The 24,228-nt window shown below is 39.6% G+C and overlaps 2 protein-coding genes across 7 annotated transcripts in view; one reads left to right on the forward strand and one right to left on the reverse strand.

Annotated features, from left to right (window-relative positions):
* Positions 1 to 9,675, forward strand: LOC137290923 (cyclic GMP-AMP synthase-like receptor 1). 3 transcript variants are annotated; one of them, XM_067822131.1, is made up of 5 exons: positions 1 to 122; positions 3,925 to 4,173; positions 5,544 to 5,769; positions 6,251 to 6,478; positions 7,012 to 9,675. In XM_067822131.1, the coding sequence occupies exons 2-5, from the start codon at positions 3,925 to 3,927 to the stop codon at positions 7,518 to 7,520; spliced, it is 1,212 nt and encodes a 403-aa protein (XP_067678232.1). In that variant the 5' UTR covers positions 1 to 122; the 3' UTR covers positions 7,521 to 9,675. The 3 variants fall into 3 exon arrangements, with proteins under 3 accessions (XP_067678232.1, XP_067678230.1, XP_067678231.1); XM_067822129.1 differs by having other exon boundaries at positions 89 to 182; XM_067822130.1 differs by lacking the exon at positions 1 to 122 and adding an exon at positions 2,300 to 2,315.
* Positions 9,610 to 24,228, reverse strand: part of LOC137290922 (fatty-acid amide hydrolase 1-like) — a 26,975-nt gene continuing 12,356 nt past the window's right edge. For all 4 annotated transcript variants that reach the window (XM_067822126.1, XM_067822125.1, XM_067822128.1 and 1 more), the window contains 12 exons: positions 23,640 to 23,701; positions 22,002 to 22,208; positions 21,191 to 21,231; positions 20,515 to 20,639; positions 20,021 to 20,146; positions 18,249 to 18,346; positions 17,604 to 17,703; positions 16,918 to 16,961; positions 15,910 to 15,949; positions 13,552 to 13,663; positions 13,195 to 13,343; positions 9,610 to 12,298 (listed from right to left, as the gene is read on the reverse strand). In XM_067822126.1, the coding sequence (XP_067678227.1) occupies positions 12,185 to 12,298; positions 13,195 to 13,343; positions 13,552 to 13,663; positions 15,910 to 15,949; positions 16,918 to 16,961; positions 17,604 to 17,703; positions 18,249 to 18,346; positions 20,021 to 20,146; positions 20,515 to 20,639; positions 21,191 to 21,231; positions 22,002 to 22,208; positions 23,640 to 23,701 (1,218 nt within the window). In that variant the 3' untranslated portion in view covers positions 9,610 to 12,184. The remainder of the gene's footprint in view (positions 12,299 to 13,194; positions 13,344 to 13,551; positions 13,664 to 15,909; positions 15,950 to 16,917; positions 16,962 to 17,603; positions 17,704 to 18,248; positions 18,347 to 20,020; positions 20,147 to 20,514; positions 20,640 to 21,190; positions 21,232 to 22,001; positions 22,209 to 23,639; positions 23,702 to 24,228) is intronic.

A 24,228-nucleotide genomic window follows, 5' to 3' on the forward strand; every position in this document is an offset into this window, starting at 1 on the left:
GTGGATCTAAAAATAACCTATATGACGTAATAATCCTTCCAGAATAATCAGACAGCCACCAGACGCAGGGTATAAAATCTGAGACTACACAACGACCAGTCATCAGTCGTTTCAACTGAAACGTATGTACTGGCAGGGAGGCTATGGAGGGGGAGAAGAAACTCCTCGAAAAGCCGCTGAACGTATGTCTCGGGTCGTTACGTAATCAGTGTAGCCAATATGGTGGCGACGTAGTATTTAAGATTGAGCCCGGTTTATTTTCTACAGCTGATTACGTTCACTGAGTGTTATGACAACTGAAATCCAACATGTAGAAGATAGGTTAACTATTCTGTCGCTTCAGTTTAAGTCAAATAATTGGTATTAGTGTCAGTATTAGGACAGTAGATTTGTAGTAAAGTTTCAAGTCGGTAGGTTAAAGCTCACTGGCTACTATTCTCGATTCACCGCGAAGATAGACTAAACTGTGCCGATAAAAACTTCTTTCACACATTCGTTTAATTTTTAGAAGGAGAACATACCTTTAGTTGGAATGTATTCGCAAGTAATAGTGGCAGTTCTATGACTTAAAAAATTGTTAGGGTGTAATTGAGATGTGTGAAAAATATGACATTTCGCCATTGAAATGCTATACGCCGTTGTTCTAGTATTCCTATTGTTACTTCCTCAAAAACATCTTCCACATACACCTTTAATTCATATGAGGGGAATATGCTAACAGTTGAAATGTGTTTGCAAGTAATAGTGATAGTTTCATGATCTAAAAAAGAATGTTAGGGTGTATTTGAAGTGTGTGAAAAATGTGACATATCGCCGCTCTGCTCTGATCCGCCATTGAAATACTATACGCCGTTGTTTGAGTGTTTCTAGCTATTACTTCAAATACATCTTTCACATACACCTTTAATTCGTATGAGGGGAATATACTATCAGGTGAAATGTGTTTGCAAGTAATAGTGACATTTCCATAATCTAAAATAAAATGTCAGGGTGTATTTGAGGTGTGTGAAAAATATGACATATTGCCGATCTGATCTGATTCGCCATTGATTCTTGAGGGTTATAGTTTCATAACTTCTTTCTTTCTTGTTCATCTTATTATTTGACAAAACTGGAAAGGTGTTTTAGAACGCTTTATGACAGTTTTACACTTTATTTTTGAGGGCAGTGTGACAGTGTCAGTTAACATTTTGTTAATGTCCATTCAGTTCCCCACATGCAATAAGATATCTGAATTAATCATTAATGTAAACAAAAATGTTTCAAAGTATATTTTTTAAAAGGACAGCTGATGTTAACGCGTGTTCTCGCGATGCTTTTACCTTCATTAACATGTTTTGGGAGGGAAGGCCTCGGTGTATCATTTATTCTTTCATTCATTCACATATGGACTTCTTCCTTTTATTTTTTTCTTTATTTCTTTCATTCATTCACATAATTCTTGCTCTTAATTCTTAATTTAATTCATTCATTCATTGTATTCCGACTGATTCCGACTGATTCCACCAACTGGCTGAAGGTCTGTTAAACCAGGGATAGTCTACAAAGTATATACTCTACACAGTCTCCCTGGTTAAACACAACTGAAGTTGCACTGGGAACGAGCCAAGTCACTGTGTGCGTTGGAGCATGATGAGGCACACGTTAATTAGTACAAATGGTAAAGAAAGCAAGCGAGTGACCTATCCCTGTTGTGGAGTGACCTATCCCTGGTACTAGCTAGTGATCAGTTATCGCCGTTTTAAGCGGTTTTTAACGATTCGCTCCATTTTTCTTAACCCAATGAAATGAAATTTATCTTCATGATAGATCAGCTATTCACCGATGTTTCCTGCTTGTTTACAATTGCCATCGATGCCGATCGTGTTTCTCCAAAGTGCAGGAAGCGCGGTAGTGTAGATCGTGCTTTCCCAACAACTAACAAGACCAGTTATCGCCATTTCTGAATTTTTTATGTTATTCATCTAATTTGACATAAACTTGGTAATAAAACTATTGTTTTTCAAACTTTGACATATTGAAGAAATTTCATATTTGGAATTTGTTCTAAAAAAATTTAAGACCAAAACTGCTGATATAACCTGACGGGAAAACGGAGATGTCACCACGGGGTTGAACTTATCAAACTTGACATTTCGAGTAGTAGTTTGCAATTTCTGCAATGTTTGTTTTCTCAGGGAAACACGAAGAGATAAAGGTGAAAATTGACAGTTATATTTTGTCAGGATCGTCTGCATGGTATCTGTCAAGTCCATAAAACAGAGATGGAAATTTGGGTCAATTCGAAGTGAAGTGATCGAATGTTGGCATTATGGGTATGTTCAGACAAATTAAAATCTGTACTTTTTATGGACTGAATTGTCAAGTCATAGATTCACAACACAGCCTGGATGATTTTCATTCAATTCTCATCGTTTATGAAATTTCATGTCAACACACTAATGGTCACGTGGTCATACCCCAACGTGTTTAGGTCTCGTCCTCCAAGGGATTCATATCAGTGACGTGTACAACGTAAAATACTCAAAGTAATTTAACTCTTGTAACCTATTGTTTTTTTTATGTGTCAATGTGTCAAATACTATGGAAGTACAAGTAAAGCTGTCTGCACAAGTGCAACAGCCAGGTGTTGGCGATAACTGCTACACAGCGATAACTGGTAGCTAGCCAGTACACATTTTTGCATTGTCGCATTCAAACATCGCAACATGAGCAGGGTTAAACCTACCACAGTCGGATCAGCGGGTTACAGGGGTGGTAGTGTTGTATTGTGGTAGAAGCATTTGCTCGTCACACCGACAGTCATGTGGTTTGATTCCGGCAAAACAATGTGTGAGAGAGTGACTTTAGTTTTACGCCGCACTCAGCAATATTCCAGCTATATGGCGGCAGTCTATAGATAAATGAGTCTGGACCAGACAATCCAGTGACCAACAACATGAACATTGATCTGTGCAACTGAGAACCGATGACATGCGTCAACCAAGTCAGCGAGCCTGACCACCCGATCCCGTTAGTCACCTTTTATGGCAAGCATGTGTTGCCAGTGGCCTATTCTACCAGGGGCGCCTATTCTACCCCAGACCTTCACAGGTCAATACAATGTGTGAAGCCCATTTCTGGTGTTCCTGGCAACGATATTGGTGGAATATTTTTAAAAGCTGTGTGAAACCATACTCAGTCATACACTCTATAGTTTGATAAGGGATAATGTTGAGATAGAAAAGGCTAGGTACATAGTTATTGTTATCTTTGTTGCCAAGTGAGGTACTGATATAAAATGAATATTCCAAGCTATTTTGAAATGTTTATCTGTTGTGTTATTACCAGTATTTAAATTTGAAAAATCCCTTTTGACCTTTTGTAGTTTTACAACAATTATCAAATCAATTACCATAGCCCTAATGTTATTTCGTGGAAATTCTAACGTCCAGGAGTTCGTTTCATGAAACAGCCTTTTCCAAGATTTACCTTAAATCCCATTCTTATATTCCCACTATACAGAGATATATCCCTGGTGTTAACAATGGTACATAGTATTCTAGTACTTAAGGCAGTTGCTCTACCAACGGCGGTATCGAGATGGATGAGCGAGTTAAATGACTGATTTTGTGTGTTGACGATTAGGTGGTGACTGAGGGTGTGGGACTCAAACCATCAAAAGTACTAGAATCTGTGCTGAGAAAGTGTAAACCCAAATATAACGTGTTATGTAATTTTGACCACTAAAACCATTGTGTTATATTAATTTTGACCGTTTGACATTGTTTGATTATAAGGGCTCTTCCAGCATTTCCTGTCACCTTAGTCATGCAGTGTAAAGCAAGAATCTCTACTGTTCCATATCAGAATAGATTCTTGAAGAATATTGACCCCAGTAGAATTGAACATGATCCCATATTAAAATTGTAGTGTTTCTTACAGATGGATACAGAGAGGATGCAAACTTTTGTACAAGAAATGGTACGAAAAGGGATAATTCACCACCCCGAAAGACCAAAGACTAATCTACGGGACTTCTTAGAAAAGGAAGTCACTTTGGACCAGGATGAGATCAGTGAAATTTCAAACCATTTCAACGAACTGAGGTCTGATGTGATCCAATATCTTAACCAGGTCACTCCGTGGACATGGAAGACATTTTCAGCCGGATCTTACTACGATGGAACCAAGGTATTTCATATATACTTCAAAGGGAACATTTTTTTGGTTGAGTCCCATCCGGGATTCGAACCCGAATCATACCTTTCAGCCGTGGGAGCTTTGCCAGTTTTCACTTATCAGAGGGTACACAAGGTATGCAGTCCAGACTACCAGTTGTCCGACTTTCATTCTTGCAGAAGTCGTGGTGGCTGAGCGGGCTAGGCTGTTGACTTTGTGTGCTGGCAATCAGGTACCTGATTCTAAGGATGCGGGTTTGAATTCCTGATGGGACAAGCTGATGTGGTCTGGACAGGATAGGGCAAGCTCTTTACCAGATATGGAACTGATCTGACTCTTCAACCCGCACTGCTTTTTAGTGCTGACAGTACCTTTTTAAGGTGTTCGAGCCTGCTCCACCCTTGTCACATGACCCGACACAATCCCTCCTATTCGTTAGAAGTTACATCATTCCCTGGTGTCATGTCATACCCTATGATTGGAAATTTCCATCTACTCTCATAGGTGAATCAGCCTTGCTACTTGATGAATCTATTCTGTTCTGTTGCTTGACAGTTTTCCCGTTTTCTATCTCTTCATATATTACCCAGCAGTCATAGCATTGGTGCTATGCCGAACTAACTGCAAATCTCAATAATGGATTTGTAATATGTTTCTTGTATACGGATCCAACTTTCACCTTATAACACACGTCATTACATCCCAATTGCGCAGATCGATGCTCATGCTGTTGATCACTGGATTGTCTGGTCCAGAGTTGACTATTTACAGACCACTTCCAAGAATAATGCGAGTGAGGCCTTGAACAACAAACCAACCAACCAATCAGTCACCCTTCTATTTAGTGCTAAGATCCCGTCAGCCTACATACACATTGATGCCATTTTGTGTTTGGGAGCAAAATAAATAGTTTATGTTAATCTAGAAGATCTCAGCATATACTGTTTTTTTCTAAGTTTTGATGGTTTTCTCATTGTTTTCATTGTTTACTAATGAATTTGGACCAAGGAGAAACTAATGAAAGTATTTATGGCAATCCCTCAAATTTTCAAGAAAATAATATACACAACATGGAAATAACTGAAACAACAGTCCAAATCGTGAAACCGTCTTTTTTCAAACATAACTTGAAAAAAATAACAATTTCGAAAACAATAAATAAACCTCACTAAAGTATAGAAAGTACTTATGCGGTCTTTCCATAAAAGTCTTCATCCTCATCATACCAACTTCAAGAAGGCCACCTAAAGAAACTAGTAAGTCAGTCAGAAACGGATTATCCCCCATATAGGAGCGTCAACTTGCATTCTTCCTTTCAATATCGTTGTTTAACAAGCTGTGTTTAGCTGTGTTTAGCAAGCAGAGATTACGTTGTGTTACAGGTATCCAGACCTAATGAGATGGACTGTCAACTTATACCAAGATTACGTGACTCAGTGACACCAATTTATGAAAGATGTGAACCTGGCCACTGTAGGCTGAAGGTGAAATACAAAACAAATGATCCAATACACACCCTATGTGATGAAGGATGCATCAATATGGACAGGTTCAGAAGTTACTTCTTTGACAAAATGGAAAAATTTCAGAGCCAACGGAGAATTAAAAGTGAGTTTGTTGAGATATGGAGATATATCAAGATATTCAGGCATGTTTGTTTTACTATTGTCTATAATTATTACAGGGTATAATAAACTGTGGCGACTGCGTTTGACTGAGACGCTTCTGTAGCAAACACACGTGATTGTATGACCAGAAACCACATGCTGCAAGCTATATTTACCCTATTCTTGACATATAGTTATCAAAATTGGTTGGTTTGTGAAGCTCATAGACTTGAGGTCATTGTTGCACAAACAAAAAGAAAACATAAAAATTAAAAGTAAAAAATAAAACTTGAAATGGGCATTGGCAGTAAAATGTACCATTGTAAGGATTTGATTCCTAGATCCACTGGGCTTGTTTCTGTGTCGGCACCATATCATGAAACACATTCACCCTACATCTCTTCGCTCCAAAACTAAACCCTGAGTACGTGAAATATTGTTCATTTACTCTTGGTTGTTCATCCAATCACTTTTCCTTTCAGAGGATCTTACATACCCACAAAGTCCTTCCTATCGTGTTATCTACACGACAACACAGGAGCTGCCGAACATTGAGATCGACTTTGTTGCAGCACTCCATGTTGACAAGTGGCCAGACTTTCCTTTTGCCAACAACCTAAAGGAGAAACTGTCCTCGGACTTGCCCCGTGAGATTGATCCTGAAGAAATAATGAGGGAAGGATCTGTTACAGTCATGAAGCACTGTAAAGGTGTGTTTACTGAAGAGCGGTGCACCTGTTAGCTTAATACTACTTATTTGCTCTTGATCATGATCTAAACAACAGTATGATCAGTTCCAATACCCTTTCACAATATGTTTTACCAGAACTTCTCATGTATAAGCGGGGGTAGCCTAGTGGTTAAAGCGTTCGCTTGTTTGATTCCCCACATGGGTACATTGTTGAAATCTCATGTTTGATCCTGTGACATTGCTGGAGTATTGCTAAAAGCGGCATAAAACTCCACCCAGTCATGTACAGATGTTGAATAATCATTATGTCACATTATCACATCTTATAGGTTACCATTGAACATTAGCGAATGGCAGGATGATCTGAAACGTCTAAAACTGTTGTAGTGGAATTCCTCATATATCACACAACATATATTGATTGACTGATTGCAGGCCTGCTCTAGATTAAGGCTAGGGTAACCTTTGTATTTCACTTGATATAGAATGTTTACAAGCTTACCATGTTTTTGGTTTTTCAAGTAACATCAGTTGATTACTTGTTTGTTAAAGCTGATGTACCAGACAAAGCACTACAATGGAAGATGAGCTTCACTTATGCGGAAAAAAGTCTCTCCAAACACGCAGACAAGAAATCCTGGAAACCCATCATAAGAATTATCAAGAGGGCTAAGGAGATCGCCAAAGGTGACACAGATGTTACAAAGACAAATGTCACGAAGCAACTGCGGAAAGCAGCTAAGTACACAAAAGAGAATTTATTCCCAGACAGTGATGGAAAACTGGGCGTAGGGACGTACCCAATAAGGATGTTGATGTGGACATTGATGTATGATAAGAATTTGGGATTAGGGAACACATCCTGGCAGGATAGGGACACACTAGACATGCTTCATGTCTGTCTTAGATGTTTTAGACTTATGCTGACTGGAAAGCTGCAGATTCTAAATCTGTTTATGCCCCAAATGGGCGACATCATGAGAACTGTAAGGCTGAAAGATAGACACTTTATGTACGTCATGACTTTAGTCATTGACATACTGTTTTCTGAAGCAGAGTAATAAAGACAAGTTTGTGTTGCATTTCCAGGTCCATATAGTCTGTTGCTTAAAACGCAAACTTAATGCATCTCAACTGATTACCAGATCTATCTCCATGTATGGCTACCGGTCAGGGACAGAAAGGGAGGTAATTCAGTTATTGCTTCCTTTTCAAATGTGTTTAACTGGATGTTTCATAATTCAGCAAACTTATATAATTTACATGTACTTTTTGGCATCATTTTCAAAAGCATCATTTTTAGTTGTTGCGTGCTATAGAGGAAATTACACTGTTACCTGTCTCTGCATGTGATACTAATGTTACTGGGTAACATCATAACATCAGTGTTATGGGGGGGGGGGGGGGGGGGGGGGGTTCGAGTTTGTTTAAGATCTTTTCCGTAAGTATATGGGTAATGTTAAGACACGTGGGCTTGTTTGGGGATCAAGCTATAAAAACGCTAAGGACATCCCACCATCGTTTGGGAGGTGGGATCTACAGATGAGAGTGAGAGGGAGAAGGCGTTACAGAGAGCCAGGAGAGGTGGGAGTTTGAGAAAATGCTCCATGTGCCTCACCACACTGAACTGAACAGGTAATGCTGTTATCTTATATCCACGTAAAATACTTAAATTATTTTAATGGTCAATGACACTTTAACAAGTTCGGTATCACCCCTCCAAGGAGGGTGACAACTGAAAAAAATATTACCTGCTGCCACGGTATAGACCATAAACAGAATACATTGATTTTTAGCTCGTGCACCTGGGTTCTGTCTGTCACATTATGCAATTACCCATATAAAAGGCAGGTGTGATACTTGTACAGGTACACATGGCATATTATCATGCCTATGGATTGCACACAAACTGTATCTATTTTTCTTGGATGATTGGATTGTACGAAACCGGTGCAAACTCAGATTGTCAGTTTCAAGTCCTGCTTTGGACTTAAACTAACGGCAGTTTTCAGTCAAGTATATTTATTGATTGGATCAAATACAAATACAGAGAGCACGTATTTACAAAACCCAACCTCTCTATATGCATTATTTATAGATAACGTTGTCTTCTATTGTATATGATGTAACATTTCCGCATGGGTTCTTATACTGTTATTACTCTTGCTTGACATTATATGAATCCACTTCAAAATGTCACATCATATACAATAAAAGAAGTTGTTATCCACAAAAAATGTTATTTTTTCATCACTCACCATATTTCTGAAATGCCAGTATATGTACACAATGAGCCATCAGTGTAACAGCAGGTGAGCTAGCCATTTAATGGCTTCATTACACTTGAGTGCTCTGTCTGGCATCGGTCTCTCGGGTGCTTCTTTCAAGGGAATTAACCCTTTGTGAAAAATACTGCACTTCTGATTCGCAATGTAGGCTTATAATTTTGTTGCTTTTTTCACTATCAGCAATGTACATTATATGCGATGAATAGGTGATAACTGTTTTAATTATGTTTGTTTTTTAGCTTGCATGTAACCTTTAATCATTCCTATCGCAGTTTTAAGCTTGTCAGAATATGTTTCACTGATTTTAAAAATCTAGTTGAGAGGCACATACCATTTTGTATATATGTCACGAAAGTATAGTTATCTTCAAAATAAAATGATACTTTGTACACTTAACATGGAAGTGAGATAAGTGCTTGTATACTTCTCCCAGGGTAATACGGTCCGATATACATGCCTCCATGTGGTAACCAGACATTGAGAACACCGCTGCTAAAGGTGTACATTGGATTCTATTGAGCTTGAGAGAAGCATACAACTTATACTGTGTTTTCACTATTTAATGTGAGACTAGAGAAGTGCCTCCCTACAAGGTCACAGTAACAACAAATAGCATCTTTTGTTTATGAACACAGGTTTATTTGAAAAATCTGTCCATGATGTACAAATCTTTAAAAAAAATCGATCACATGGTTATGAACACTCATTAAGTAACGTGAAAACAATCATTACTTTTTGTTGTAACATATTTGCATATTATGTGCACATCATTCGCCTAAAACACTGTAACAGTCATTGTGATAATTTGTAAAATGCATGTTAACAATTGTTTTTTTTTGTTTGTTGTTTAATGCTGCACTATTTCAGCTACTTCTATATGATAGTGTCTTGTAAATAATACATTCTGAATAAATATATCTTGAATCAGTATCATGCATTGAATCAATATCATGCGTAGAACAATACACATACATCCATAATTATCCAAACAGATTCCACAGATTCCATTCATAAGCAGAGTTTTGTTCTAAGTAAATTTATAAATTGGACATCAGTTGTATAAAAAACATGGGAAAGAGAACTTTTTAATGATTAATAGGACAGACTGAGATGTGACATACCTAACATACCTCAGGGGAAGACGAAGGGTGAATGTGCCAGGTTACATATCATAACAGCATACCTGTGAAGATTGGGGTTAGAAATTATCTTTAGTAACCCATGCTTGTCATAAGAGGTGAGAATTGGGTGGTCAGGCTGGCAGATGTGGCTGACACATGTCATTGTATCCCAAACGATGCTCAAGCTTTTGATCACTGGATTGTCTGGTTCAGACTCAAATATTTCCACACTGCCGCTATATAGCTGGAATATTGCTGAGTGCAGTGTAAAACTCACTCACTCACTCACTCATAACAGCATGAGATACACTTCCCTGGTGAGGATGGGAACAGCCTGGGACACATTTTCACATTCTGTCCTATATTCTTGTACTGATTCCATTTGTCCACACAACGTTTTGAAACTCAGTTTTCATGACATTCTGGATTGGGCTTTTTTGGCAAAGGAATGAAATGATCACAATTTGACATCTGTTTGTAAGCACTTAAGGTCGCAACACCAGATACCTGCATACAGTGGAAGCTGTCTAAACCGACACTCACCAGGACTGAAGAAATATCCAGTTTAGACAATGTAACAGATTTTAGAGCTGATAACAAATGTACAAGCCACGGATGGGACAGATTTTAAGCTGGTGTTGACAACTTGCCGGATTTTGCAGATGCCAGTTTTGACAGTTTCCACTGTACATCTAGTAAGCTTTTTCCACAACAAGTCAGTTATAGTTTCTGGTTATTGTGGTAGCAGAAAAATTGGCAGAAATTGAGCAAACACATACCTGAAACCCCTTGAACATTGTAACAGATCACTAGACCTAACTCTATGGTAACCAGTCAAGGGAGACCACTTTCACAATTCCAGGACACTAAGGGAGGTAATTCAAACATTATCCTGTTCAACTGCTGGATGTGTTTTCTTATGATTCAACAAACGTATATAATCTACATATACTTATCAACTTCTAATGATAATTATGCCCACACTGTGTTGTATTTCAAAGTTCCACAAATCATATGAATAACACACTTGCACCTCGTCACATTTAGAAAGCAAATCCATGGTAACCTTACCACTGGCAAGTTAGAGTAATAACAATCAAAATGGTCAAAATGACTAACCGACCAAGCAATATATCATATTTTCTCATAATCAACCACAAACAATTCTGAAACACTTGTTTGCATTAACAATATTTAACACAAGGTTGCTTTTGTCTGTTACATTCCATAAGCACTACAAGCTCGTTCCTTGTCACGATTGAATTCATCTTAAAGACTTCAGGAAATGTATGTTCTTAGCATACTAGTGATTCTTTAAAGATGTGAAATTTGTAAATGCATTTTGTGCAATTTGCAAACAAACCCACAAGAACTACATGTTTTTTGTGTGTTTCTAGAGTACTTTAACAAACATAGCATGAAAATCTGATAAATACCACTGACCAATTACTTTCGATGATTGATCAGTTGTAATGAACCAGTTATCAATTATGAGATCTTAACCAGTTCAAAACAAAAGGCAAAAGTGTTCAGGTCTGGTATCAGATGCACAGTAGTGTACAAAACACGTTCAGAACAAACTGACAGACACTACAAACTTTACATAGCACTGATTGCTTGATGGATATTTTGGTTGAAATGTCTGTGATGAGCTATAATTATAACATACCATATTTAGTTTAGAGTTCATCGCCCATGTTGCAAATACACTGACCAGCAAAACAAATGCAAATCTGGCTTTTTGTCAAGTTTTAAAAAGAAGACGTAAACATGAACACATACTTTTATAAGATTGTTTTTTTCTGTAAATTGCATTTCTTTTGCTGTTCAGTATAGTTACATGCATGTGCAAAGACTCCAAAAACCAATCTGTCTTGGAAAGATAATTCAAACTGTGTTCTCACAGCTAATCATTTGAATACCTTTTATGATAAGATTATTAGCACAATGATGTTTCAAGCTTTTAGGTGATGGGGTTCTTGGATATAGTGGCCATGGTCCAATGAGGTTCAAAAACTTAAACCAAGCCCCCCAGACCACTAACCATGTCATCAGTAAGGCCTCAAGGACCCTTCCACAGTGCACAGAGTTACTATCACCTCAGACCTTCCACAACACGGTCTTAGTGGTATGATGATTATCAATCAAAGCTAAGATTGCGATGTAAAAGTAGGTACAGGTCATCCTGCCCAAATCTTCACAAAACATTGCTGCACACATCTAGATAATGATCAGTTACTCATTATTGATTTTGTCCTTATGGTGTCTCCTGATTTATGTCTTTATGTCTGACGTCGAGTCTGGTTGTGGGCTGTACTATGTCCTGAGTCCTTGTTCAACATCACGCATCACCCTCAGCACCTGCTCCTCATGGTATGGCAGACACACACACTGCACACTCACGGGCAATCCTTTGCTGCCCTTTGAACCCTGCAACCAACAGCATATTCTATATTGCGAAATGTACGGAAACGTGTGCAGCACTCGTAACGCTTAACAAACGTATGACCAGATAAGTAATGTTCTCAGAGGGTTCAGTCAGCGGGGTACACAAAGTATATGTGATCTTGACTACTACAGCTTGTTCAGCTTGACATGAACTACTGTACATATGCATGACCCATGGTGTCAAATGGCGGGTTGAGTCTAACTTCATTAAATGGGGGAGCAGAGGCATCATTAATGTTGAGTTCATGCGAAGCCTGGATACAGGGATTTGTTACAGAACTTCTCCCGAAAAAAACCCAATCATTTGATGTTATAACTGAATTGTTAAAACAGTCACATTGCTAAAAGCAGCATGAAACTAAACTCACTCACTCACTGACTCAAGCTGAACAAGCTGTCGTCAGTGTTGTGGACGCTGCAGTAGCTGAGAGTGTCAGACCTTGGACTCTGTGTACTTGCAATTACATGCCTGACTTGTAAGGGTTCAAATCCTGGATAGGACTCAATCTTACAAAAGTACAAGAATCCGTACCTGTCATCCCAAATATGACATACTAGCATGTTACATCTCACCACATTCTAAATGACATTGTGTATTCGAAGTCACCTTCAAGTGGATACTTGAGAGCAACCATTTGTTTCTACAATGGCTGACAATGAGTGTGAGAACTGGCTAGGGGGTCATACATTATTAACATATGCTGTGGGGTCTGTAATAGAAATATATTTACTGGTGATGGAGCATCCACAAACAGGCTCACAAGCTGGTACTATTTTTGACTCCTGGACAGGAGACACAACGCTCATAATGAAAATAGAGACCAAGATCCTCCTGCTTGCAAGATACATAAGACTTATTATGAGAAATGAAGTCTCACCTGTTTGATAAGTTTTTCCAGGAGTGTAGTAGCTGGGTACACCTTTGGATCTACCACTTCCTGTATGTCTGCTTCTGTCACCGTGGTAACAGGAATGGATCCAGCAGAGTATCTCAACACGTTGTAGAGTGCGCAGTAGGAACCACCGGCTTTAACCAACACAGGACAAACATAGCCATGACTTGTCACACACATACAAACATTAATGGAATGCATGATTATACTGGAGAAGCCTTTCAACACACTACTTCATTTAGGTATCCTTGGCTGACAAATTGACCAACCTGTCAGTTTCCCTGCAGCACTGAGAACTACTGCTGAACATGGATACATGGGGCAGATGACATGACCTCCTACCTGTCAGTTTTCCTGCAGCACTGAGAACTACTGCTGGACATGGATACACGGGGCAGATGACAGCATCCAAGTCCTGTCTGCGCCAGTGCTCCAGGAACTCCTTCCTGTAGTTCTGTAACCATGGTAACAAAGACTTTAATCTATGACTGAAAATAAGACATGCAAGTTAAACTGTAAAGCCAGATCGTGAGTAGCACAGCAGTCAGTCACTTCAGTTGGAGATAGATCAATGAGGATGTTTGTTCTGTCTTCACCATCCCTCAAGTCCTTTTCCTCTTACCACCCTCAGTCCAAGCTTCCACCTTGACCACTATCTATCCATTACCTATGAACCCTCCCAATGTACATTCCTGCTTGAACATGTCTCTATCAGTGTTCAACCTTGACCTCTGTTCCATCAGTTAACATCTGACTAATCAACACCGCCCAAATGAATATCGATCTGACAATTCCCCCAATCCAATGCAATCCCCATCAGACATCAATTATCTCATCCAATCTCCATCAGACATCAATCCATCTCATCAAATCTCCATCAGACATCAAACCATCTCATCCAATCCCCATCAGACATCAATTATCTCATCCGATCTCCATCAGACATCAATCCATCTCATTAAATCCCCATCAGACATCAATCCATCTCATCCAATCTCCATCAGACATCAATCCATCTCATCCAATCCCCATCAGACATCAATCCATCTCATCCGATCTCCATCAGACATCAATCCATCTCATCCAATCTCCATCAGACATCAATCCATCTCATCCAATCTCCATCAGACATCAATCCATCTCATCTAATCTCCATCAGACATGACCTGTGAAGGTCCCAGGGCAGAATCAAACCATCTCATCCAATCCCCATCAGACATCAATCCATCTCATCTAATCTCCATCAGACATGACCTGTGAAGGTCCCAGGGCAGAATCAAACCATCTCATTAAATCTCCATCAGACATCAATCCATCTTATCCAATCTCCATCAGACATCAAACCATCTCATTAAATCCCCATCAGACATCAATTATCTCATCCGATCTCCATCAGACATCAATCCATCTCATTAAATCCCCATCAGACATCAATGCATCTCATCCAATCTCCATCAGACATCAATCCATCTCATCCAATCTCCATCAGACATCAAACCATCTCATTAAATCCCCATCAGACATCAATTACCTCATCCGATCTCCATCACACATCAATCCATCTCATTAAATCCCCATCAGACATCAATCCATCTCATCCAATCTCCATCAGACATCAATCAATCTCATCCAATCTCCATCAGACATCAATCCATCTCATCCAATCCCCATCAGACATGACCCGTGAAGGTCCCTAGGCAGCATAGGTCTTCAGCAACCCATGCTTGCCATAAAAGGCAACTATGCTTGTCGTAAGAGGCGACTAACGGGATTGGGTGGTCAACTTCGCTCACTTAGTTCACACATGCCATCGGTTCCCAATTGTGCCGATCGATGCTCATGTTGTTGATCACTGGATTATCTGGTCCAGACTCGATTATTTACAGACCGCCGCCATATAGCTGTAATATTGCTGAGTGCGGCGTAAAACTAAACTCACTCACTCACACTCACTCACTCATAAGACATCAATTATCTCATCCAATCCCCATCAGACATCAATCCATCTCATCCAATCTCCATCAGACATCAATCCATCTCATCCAATCTCCATCAGACATCAATTATCTCATCCAATCCCCATCAGACATCAATACATCTTATCCAGTCTCCATCAGACATCAATTATCTCATCCAATCTCCATCAGACATCAATACATCTCATCCGATCTCCATCAGACATCAATCCATCTCATCCAATCCCCATCAGACATCAATCTATCTTATCCAGTCTCCATCAGACATCAATTATCTCATCCAATCTCCATCAGACATCAATACATCTCATCCGATCTCCATCAGACATCAATCCATCTCATCCAATCTCCATCAGACATCAAACCATCTCATCCAATCTCCATCAGACATCAAACCATCTCATCCGATCTCCATCAGATATCAATCCATCTCATCTGATCTCCATCAGACATCAATCCATCTTATCCAGTCCCCATCAGACATCAATTATCTCATCCAATCTCCATCAGATATCAATCCATGTCTCCCAACTCAATTCCCAAGTGATATCAATCAATGCCCACAACTTAATCTCCATCTGATATCATTACTTGTCTCCCAACTCAATCCCCATCTGACATCAATCAATATCTCCATCTGACATCAATCAATATCTCCATCTGATATCAATCAATGTCCCCAAGTCAATCCTGATCTGACAACAATCCACTGCTCAAGACTCACCTGGATTCTGACGGCCACCTTGAACCAGTCATACACCGACCTGAAAAATATATACAAAAAATTTGCAATATTGCACAAGGAAAACTACAGCAGGGCCACAGTGAAAATGTTTTTGGTGTCACTACCAAGTCCTACGTAGGAGATAGTAAGTCCTACGTAGGTGATAATAAGTCCTACATAGGAGATAGTAAGTCCTACGTAGGAGATGTTAAGTACTAAGTCCTACATAGGAGATACTAAGTAGTAAGTCCTATGTAGGAGATAATAAGTCCTACGTAGGAGATAGTAAGTCCTACGTAGGACATAGTGACACCAAAAAAATTTTTCACCGTGGCCCTAATACACTTCCGTAGAAAACAAACAGGGTCAGATAAACAAAATAAAAATTGAGTGAAAAGACATTTCACTACCAAGTCTGATGACATCATTAAGTTTTTGAAAGGCAGAGGGGTTGTCAAGCTGCGGTGACCCTTCAATCCAAAGAAGGTTATCTATGGTTTGTGTAGCAGTACTAGCACTGTATCGATACTGGAGACATTTTCGGCAGGCGTTTTGGACAGAGACTCTAGCTTCCAAACATACGATAGCCTGGTTTTTTTCAATCTGAGTTAAATGTGGCATTGTTGAACAAAAGGGTTAAAGACCCAACTTTTGTGCAGTCTTGTACCCAACAATTGTAGTGAAAATTTGTGCATGGTTATTTTCACAAGAAGAATGTACATAATGCCCATATGTTCATTGGTATGGTGCATTTTGGTGATTCCTTTTATTGATGTGTTTTCACTTGGGCCTTCTAAAGATACAGACAACACGATCGAGCTTCACTATATGCCACAAACTCATATCAAACTCCGGGTTTCTTTCCTGTTTCGATAAAAAAATGTGTTTCTTATGTGAGTGAGTATTTATTCTTCTCCTATTATTTTAATCATACAATTTTCATTACCATAAATGTCAAACTCCTCTTTAACATAAAAGTCCACCTTGATCAATGAACAGGTTACCTACTTCACTCCTATAAACCTGTGGATGGATTCTGCCATTACAGGATCCTGAAAGGACAAAATCATTAAATATGGAGGTATGTACATTGTCCATGGATAAGACTGGATGATATATCGGTCTGTAATATGATCAATGTTGAATAATACTTTGTGACATTCCCCACTTAGAAACAGTAGTATAGGGAATGGGGTCCAGAACCCCCATTCCCTATACTACTGAAACAATACATTGTAATATCCCGATTTACGAATACCAGATCTACTCTGTCAGAGTCCCCACCCAAAAAACAAACACATTAATATCCCTTCTTAGAAATACTACCTTGCAACATCAGGGGCTGAGCAATTCTATTATGGTATACTACTCTGTGATATCCCCAACTGAGGAAAACAACTTTAAAACAACACTGTGATATCGCGTTGAGTGAGTGAGTGAGTGAGTATAGTTTTATATCACACTCAGCATTATTCCAGCTATATTGCGGCAGTCTGTAAATAATCAAATCTGGACCAGACAATCCAGTGATCAACAGCATGAGCATCAATCTGCCCTGACCATCCGATCTTACGACAAGCAGAGTCACCTTTTATGGCAAGCATGAGTTACTGAAGAACTATTCTACCCCGGACCTTCACAGGTCAATATCAACCACAAAGAAATATTGTCCCAAATGTGATAAGGGTACTCACCAGAGGTTGAAGAGCTTTGGATATGAGGGACACCATCCACTTGGGAATAGAACATGCTGCATACACTAGCTGAAGACTTTCATCTACGTTATCATTAACCCTGAAACAGGACAAAAATATTACAGGACCAATATGCAGTGTTTTTCCAGCTATGCTAGAATGATTTCTTTAATTTCTTTCATGGATTATACACCTGGGAGTGATATAGTGTGTGAGTAGACTGATCAATTTGTTTTCAAACAACTTACTGGTATAATTTATCCACACTGGCGCAAACACCCTGCCATATTGTAATTAGCATAGAAGTGATTGTAAAGTGAACTCATTTGTCTATTCATCAGGTCATGACACCAATAGCAGATTGGTTGACTGCATGATTGACTATAGCCATTAGCAAAATATGCAACTGAGGGGGTCGATGAAAAGGAAAAAAGGCCATTTTGGTATTGAGATCAAGACTGAAGTCTGTTAGTAATATTAGCAGGGAGTCTAGTACAGTGTCATATACAAATTCTCTTGCTAATTCTGCTTTATTTTTGCAGAGCATAAAATAATGTCAGCAGGAATTACATGTGTGAATCTTGCAGATTGTAAAATGCATGTTGATATGTAATGCGTGTTGATAAGATGTACATATGCACTCACATTCTCTCCCTGACTGACTGACATCGATCTCCTCCCATTGAGGTCACAAACATTGACGGGAACACAGAGGCTATTCGTGGAGGTGAAAAGCTCACAACCTGAAGCAACAGAGTGATGGTCAACCATATACAGACTGGCTCTGCTCCCATGAGGGTGAGTGAGAATACGGTTATTTTGGAACTCACTACTTGACTGTCATAGTCCAAATGTTAGACTAGACTGCAGGATCAAGTCTCAAAATTTACTAGTTCTGGCACCTATGGAACAATCTGACAATCAGTGTCAAGTTAACTGATTCACTATCTAGTCTAGGGAGAACCCCACCAATATCCTGCTGAGTCAGTTGACAACACCATTCATTGTTGAGTCAAAGTCAATAGCATTGAATGTTGAGTCAACTGAAAACACAACACCATTGACTGTCAAGTCAACTGACAACACCACTGACTGTTGAGTCAACCGACAACACCATTGACTGTGGAGTCAACCAACAACACCACTGACTGTTGAGTCAACTGACAACACCACTGACTGTTGAGTCAACTGACAACACCATTGACTGTGGAGTCAACCGACAACACCATTGACTGTGGAGTCAACTGACAACACCTATGACAGTCGAGTCAACTGACCACACCATTGACTGTGGAGTCAACTGACAACACCACTGACTCTCGAGTCAACTGACAACAAAGCTGACTGTCGAGTCAACTGACAACACCACTGACTGTTGAGTCAACCGACAACACCATTGACTGTGGAGTCAACTGACAACACCATTGACTGTGGAGTCAACTGACAACACCATTGACTGTCGAGTCAACTGACAACACCACTGACTGTGGAGTCAACCGACAACACCATTGACTGTGGAGTCAACCGACAACACCATTGACTGTGGAGTCAACCGACAACACCATTGACTGTCGAGTCAACCGACAACACCATTGACTGTCGAGTCAACTGACAACAAAACTGACTGTCGAGTCAACTGACAACACCACTGACTGTTGAGTCAACTGACAACACCACTGACTGTTGAGTCAACCGACAACACCATTGACTGTGGAGTCAACTGACAACACCACTGACTGTGGAGTCAACCGACAACACCATTGACTGTGGAGTCAACTGACAACACCACTGACTGTGGAGTCAACCGACAACACCATTGACTGTCGAGTCAACCGACAACACCATTGACTGTCGAGTCAACTGACAACACCATTGACTGTCGAGTCAACTGACAACAAAACTGACTGTTGAGTCAACTGACAACACCACTGACTGTTGAGTCAACTGACAACACCACTGACTGTTGAGTCAACTGACAACACCATTGACTGTTGAGTCAACTGACAACACCATTGACTGTGGAGTCAACCGACAACACCACTGACTGTTGAGTCAACTGACAACTGTTGAGTCAACTGACAACACCATTGACTGTTGAGTCAACTGACAACACCACTGATTGTTGAGTCAACCAACAACACCATTGACTGTGGAGTCAACCGACAACACCATTGACTGTGGAGTCAACTGACAACACCATTGACTGTCGAGTAAACTGAAAACACCATTGACTGTGGAGTCAACCGACAACACCACTGACTGTTGAGTCAACTGACAACACCATTGACTGTCGAGTCAACTGACCACACCACTGACTGTGGAGTCAACACCATTCACATGAGAGTCATCTCACAACCCCATTCAGTTTTAAATCAAGAGCCAATACTATTCCCGTTCTGGAACAAAAAATGCTGTACCTTGTGTCCCATCTTTTCCAGGGCTGCCTTGGCAACATGGACTGCCCTGATGGTAGCAGGAACTGGACGAATGTTCCCGTCCCACGTGTAAAAGCCAATCTTCAAGGGGCGTGTGCTCTCATACATCTGTCAGGGACACATCACGTAAAGGTCACAAGGACTGATGGACTCAGACTTTATTTCAGTTGCAAGAGTATAACGGCATACATCATGTGTTTTGTGAACATTAATGGATTCTTTTTCTGTCTAACATGATCTTGAAGTGAGGATTTTCACAAAGATGTCACATCATTCTGGCTTAAAAGTCCCTATGACACCAGCCTTTTATGACAGGTATACAAATGCCAGTTCATGTTCTAGTTGTGGCAATGAAATGTTTGTGTTGGCAAATGAGTGAGTGAGTGAGTGAGTGAGTGAGTGAGTGAGTGAGTCTTTCCAATATTTCAGCAATGTCAGCAGGGGACACAATGGAAAGAAACAATTGTCATTGTCACCTCTTTCCTGAATGCAACTGGGATAACTTGAGGGTCAAGGGCGAACATCTCAGGGACCATGAGAGCCTCTGTGAGTTTAACCAAACCCTCCACATCCTGTGCCATGGGACCAACCACACCTTGAACTGTGGACAGGGAGGATAAAGTAACAGCCTTTACATATAACAGATGCTCCTCATCTCAACAGAGAGTTAGGGTGGATAAAGTTACAGTCTTTACTTTCAGCTGAGGATAGGAAAGCTTGAATCTGAATGGATTTTTCATAAACATGCATCCAAACGATTTTTATGAATATATTCTATACACATAGGCTTTAAAGGTTTTGCGTATCTAACATTTTAAATGCGTAATTGTTGTGCAACAATTATTATTCAATGCGTAATTGGAAATTTTCTATGTGTATTTTGCCCGGATACAAAGACCAAATTTTGTCACAAAATATGTTTGCAGGAAACTACGTTTACAAGAAATATGGTTATAATAAAATGACAGATTAATGAACTTGAATGAACAAGAAATTAGAGTTGTTACTATTATTAGAGTATGATTACAAAGACATAGCAATGTACCATTGCCTTTGATTGATTTTAGAAAATGACTGGTCCCCAAACATGTCAGCTCCCTTCCTGTAGTACAAGAACGCATGCCTCTGGTCATATATGGGTGTAACACTCACCTAGCGTCTGTCCGGGATTCACAGTGAAGTGGCCTTCGGGACTGAAAACATACATTCACTGACCAGTAAGTCATGCACCAGACATTGTGTGGATTGATATCATTTCGCAGTGCAGGTGTGCAGAATTGCTAAAAACCTAACAACCACTATTCTTCCAAGCTCATCACCGATTTTCAACAGATTTTTTGTCTCTTGCAGTCTGACATGTATACTGCCTCTTCAAACAGTTAGAAATGGTCTAATTTAAGTACTAACATTGCCAACTTGGCAACTACACCTCCCAGGCAATTCCTATCAGGACTATCATTCAATACTAGCATACTAAGCATTATGAACTTGTGAATTTGGAAGCTTGTAAATCTGGGCAGTTGAGCTGGACATGACACAATCTGAACTAACTTTCTGGTAGGACCTTTGAATATTCATTTTAGAATTGGTTTCCAGCAACCCCAGATATGAACAACAGGTCAGCTGGTCAGAACAGTTGAGCTGAATGAGAATTGCATCTTAGCTGTAACCCTCAAAACAAATCACTGAATTGTCTGGTCCTGACTAAATTATCTACAGTCCACATTAACAAAGGTGGAAAACTGCGACATTGTGACCCTTGGAAATGCTTTCGAGCATGATTTATATACATCCCTATAAAACGTAGTCCTAATATCCTTTGATGAAGGAAACTTTGTCACAACATTTTTGGGTCACATGTTACTTGGAGACTTCAAGCCTTTAGGTGTCATATGATAGCAACCTTTAAATAACTGCACAGCAGTGTGTTATCATTACAAGGACAAAATGGAGAAGATTATACCTGAGTCTCCCTCTGGTGGGCTTCAGGGCACACACGCCACACATCTGAGCAGGGACTCGAACACTGCCCCCAATATCTGTCCCGAGCCCACAGATTGAGCCTCCAGCCCCAAGAATGGCACCCTCCCCCCCTGACGACCCACCAGGGCTCCTGGTGGGATCTTTGGGGTTCGTTGTCACGCCATATATAGGATTAGAGCAAGCATAACTGAAAATATGAACATCTTTAAGATGCTCAGCAAAAACATTTAACACATTGGAAAATCTCTGTAGAAGTTTTCACTCTGTTAGGGATGAGGGCTTATGAAGTGTTTTGTGTCTTCTAATGGAAGACAATCAGAATTCATTTCATAATTTCAGAGGCATAATAACAACAACTGAGATATCATTTTATTGGCCGCCCCATGAAGATCCGAGTTAGAATAGGTTTTCAACAAGCATTGTCACTAAGGTGACATAATCCCCCGCTGCATATTATCAAATCAAACTTAAAATGAAATGAAAGTGAAGTTTAAGTTTAAGATGAAGTAAAATGTCAACAAACACACTACTCTCAAACTCTTATGATATCCTGCACTGTAGTTGTTCAAACACAAAAATATTTCGAAGAGCCACTTAGACCTTGACCTGCGTATGAAACTCGCTGTCGCTGTGACCTTAAAACTTAACTGAAAGTCACCAAAATTGACTGGGCACTGCACTTTCCCTACATAAAACTTGTTGTTGAATAAGAAGAAAATCCGGGGAATGGTTCTTGAGATATCTCGCTGACAAGGTAAGACGCTAAAGTCCCCTTGTCACCTTGAGATGAAGGTCAAGGTCACCAAACCTGACTGAGACCTTCTGTTTACTGTGATAAACCTAGATACACAAAATAAAACGAATCCAGTCAATGGTTCTTAAGATATTCCAATTCATACATACGTACGGATGGACAGAGCCTAATACCATATCTCCGACTTTGTGCTAAACGGGCGGCGAGAGATAATAACCCATGTTTGTCACTAAGAGGCAACTATTGGCATTGGGTGGTCATCGGTCACTGACTTGGTTGACACATGTCATCATATCCCACTTGCCTAGATTGATGTTCAAGGTGTTGATCACATTTTGTCTGGTCTAGACATCATTATTTACAAACCAAGCTGGAATATTGCTGAGTGTGGCATTGTCATTATTGTTAACCAACCTGATTACCAACCCGTTAACCAACCAACCTGATAACCAACCCGTTAACCAACCAGCCTGATAACCAATTTTTTTTTATTTTTGCCAAAATTAGTACTAATCTTTCCCAAGAATTTCAATGTTCAATAAAAAATACATACCAGTTGATATTATAAGAACTTGTCATTAACAAAGTACTCACTTTAATCAGCATTTAGTAAACACATATAGCCTGATACTGGATGAAATGTATTTGAAACTTATTGACGATGGTACGTATGCCATTTGATAATTATATTCAATGTAGTTTTACAAAATTTGCAGACTTTATTCCTATTGTAATTGCATATTTTGGATTGGCATCTCTGCAACAGGTGTCGTGCAGGCACTCGCCCAGCAAAGAACTGATATTAGAAGAATCTGATGGAAAATAAATAGTATGATCTGTTTTACTGAACAAGATCAAGCTTACCTGTACAAGGTCTGGGGGATATTTGTCCTCATGAAGGGAATAGCACCTTGTTGTTTCAGCACCTGTCATATATAGAACATTTCATCAAATTTACTAGGAGAGATCACATACAGAACACTGTTGGGCAGAACACTCTAGTTTGTGAACTAACCACTGACAAGCTAGCCTGTGGCAAGCAAAAATCCAGCTGGGACAGTAAATCGCCAAAGTCAATTGCTCTTCAGCTAGTGAATTTTCATTGGGGTGTTTTTTAAATACATGTATGTCACTCTCTTTGACTTGTTAAATTACAGTACACTTTTAAATCAAGCAAGAGTATGGCCTTATAAATATTTTCATCATATTAGCAGCTTAATGATGAAACCTGCGTCATGATGACAATATCTTATCCTCATCCATGTCTGTATCCTTTTACTTCTACATTCAAATTTCAGCCTGGTGAATTATTTTGTGATATAGTAACTTTCAGACATAGCTAGCTCAAATGGCCAGCAAAGTTTATGAACTATTACCCAAAATGGAACTGTCAGCATTTTATCTCTAAGTGAAGAGATTTCTCACACACTGGGCAATATATCAGCGAGTTTAT

This window comes from Haliotis asinina, chromosome 7, assembly GCF_037392515.1.
Source record: "Haliotis asinina isolate JCU_RB_2024 chromosome 7, JCU_Hal_asi_v2, whole genome shotgun sequence".
Taxonomy (NCBI): Eukaryota; Metazoa; Mollusca; class Gastropoda; order Lepetellida; family Haliotidae; genus Haliotis; species Haliotis asinina.

Excerpts from the sequence above, each read along its gene's own strand:
- LOC137290923 (XM_067822129.1), top strand. The coding sequence starts at position 144 with ATGGAGGGGGAGAAGAAACTCCTCGAAAAGCCGCTGAAC. Across the intron at positions 183-3,924 it reads TCCTCGAAAAGCCGCTGAAC|ATGGATACAGAGAGGATGCA; the intron begins GTATGTCTCGGG and ends TGTTTCTTACAG. Across the intron at positions 6,479-7,011 it reads AGTCATGAAGCACTGTAAAG|CTGATGTACCAGACAAAGCA; the intron begins GTGTGTTTACTG and ends TGTTTGTTAAAG.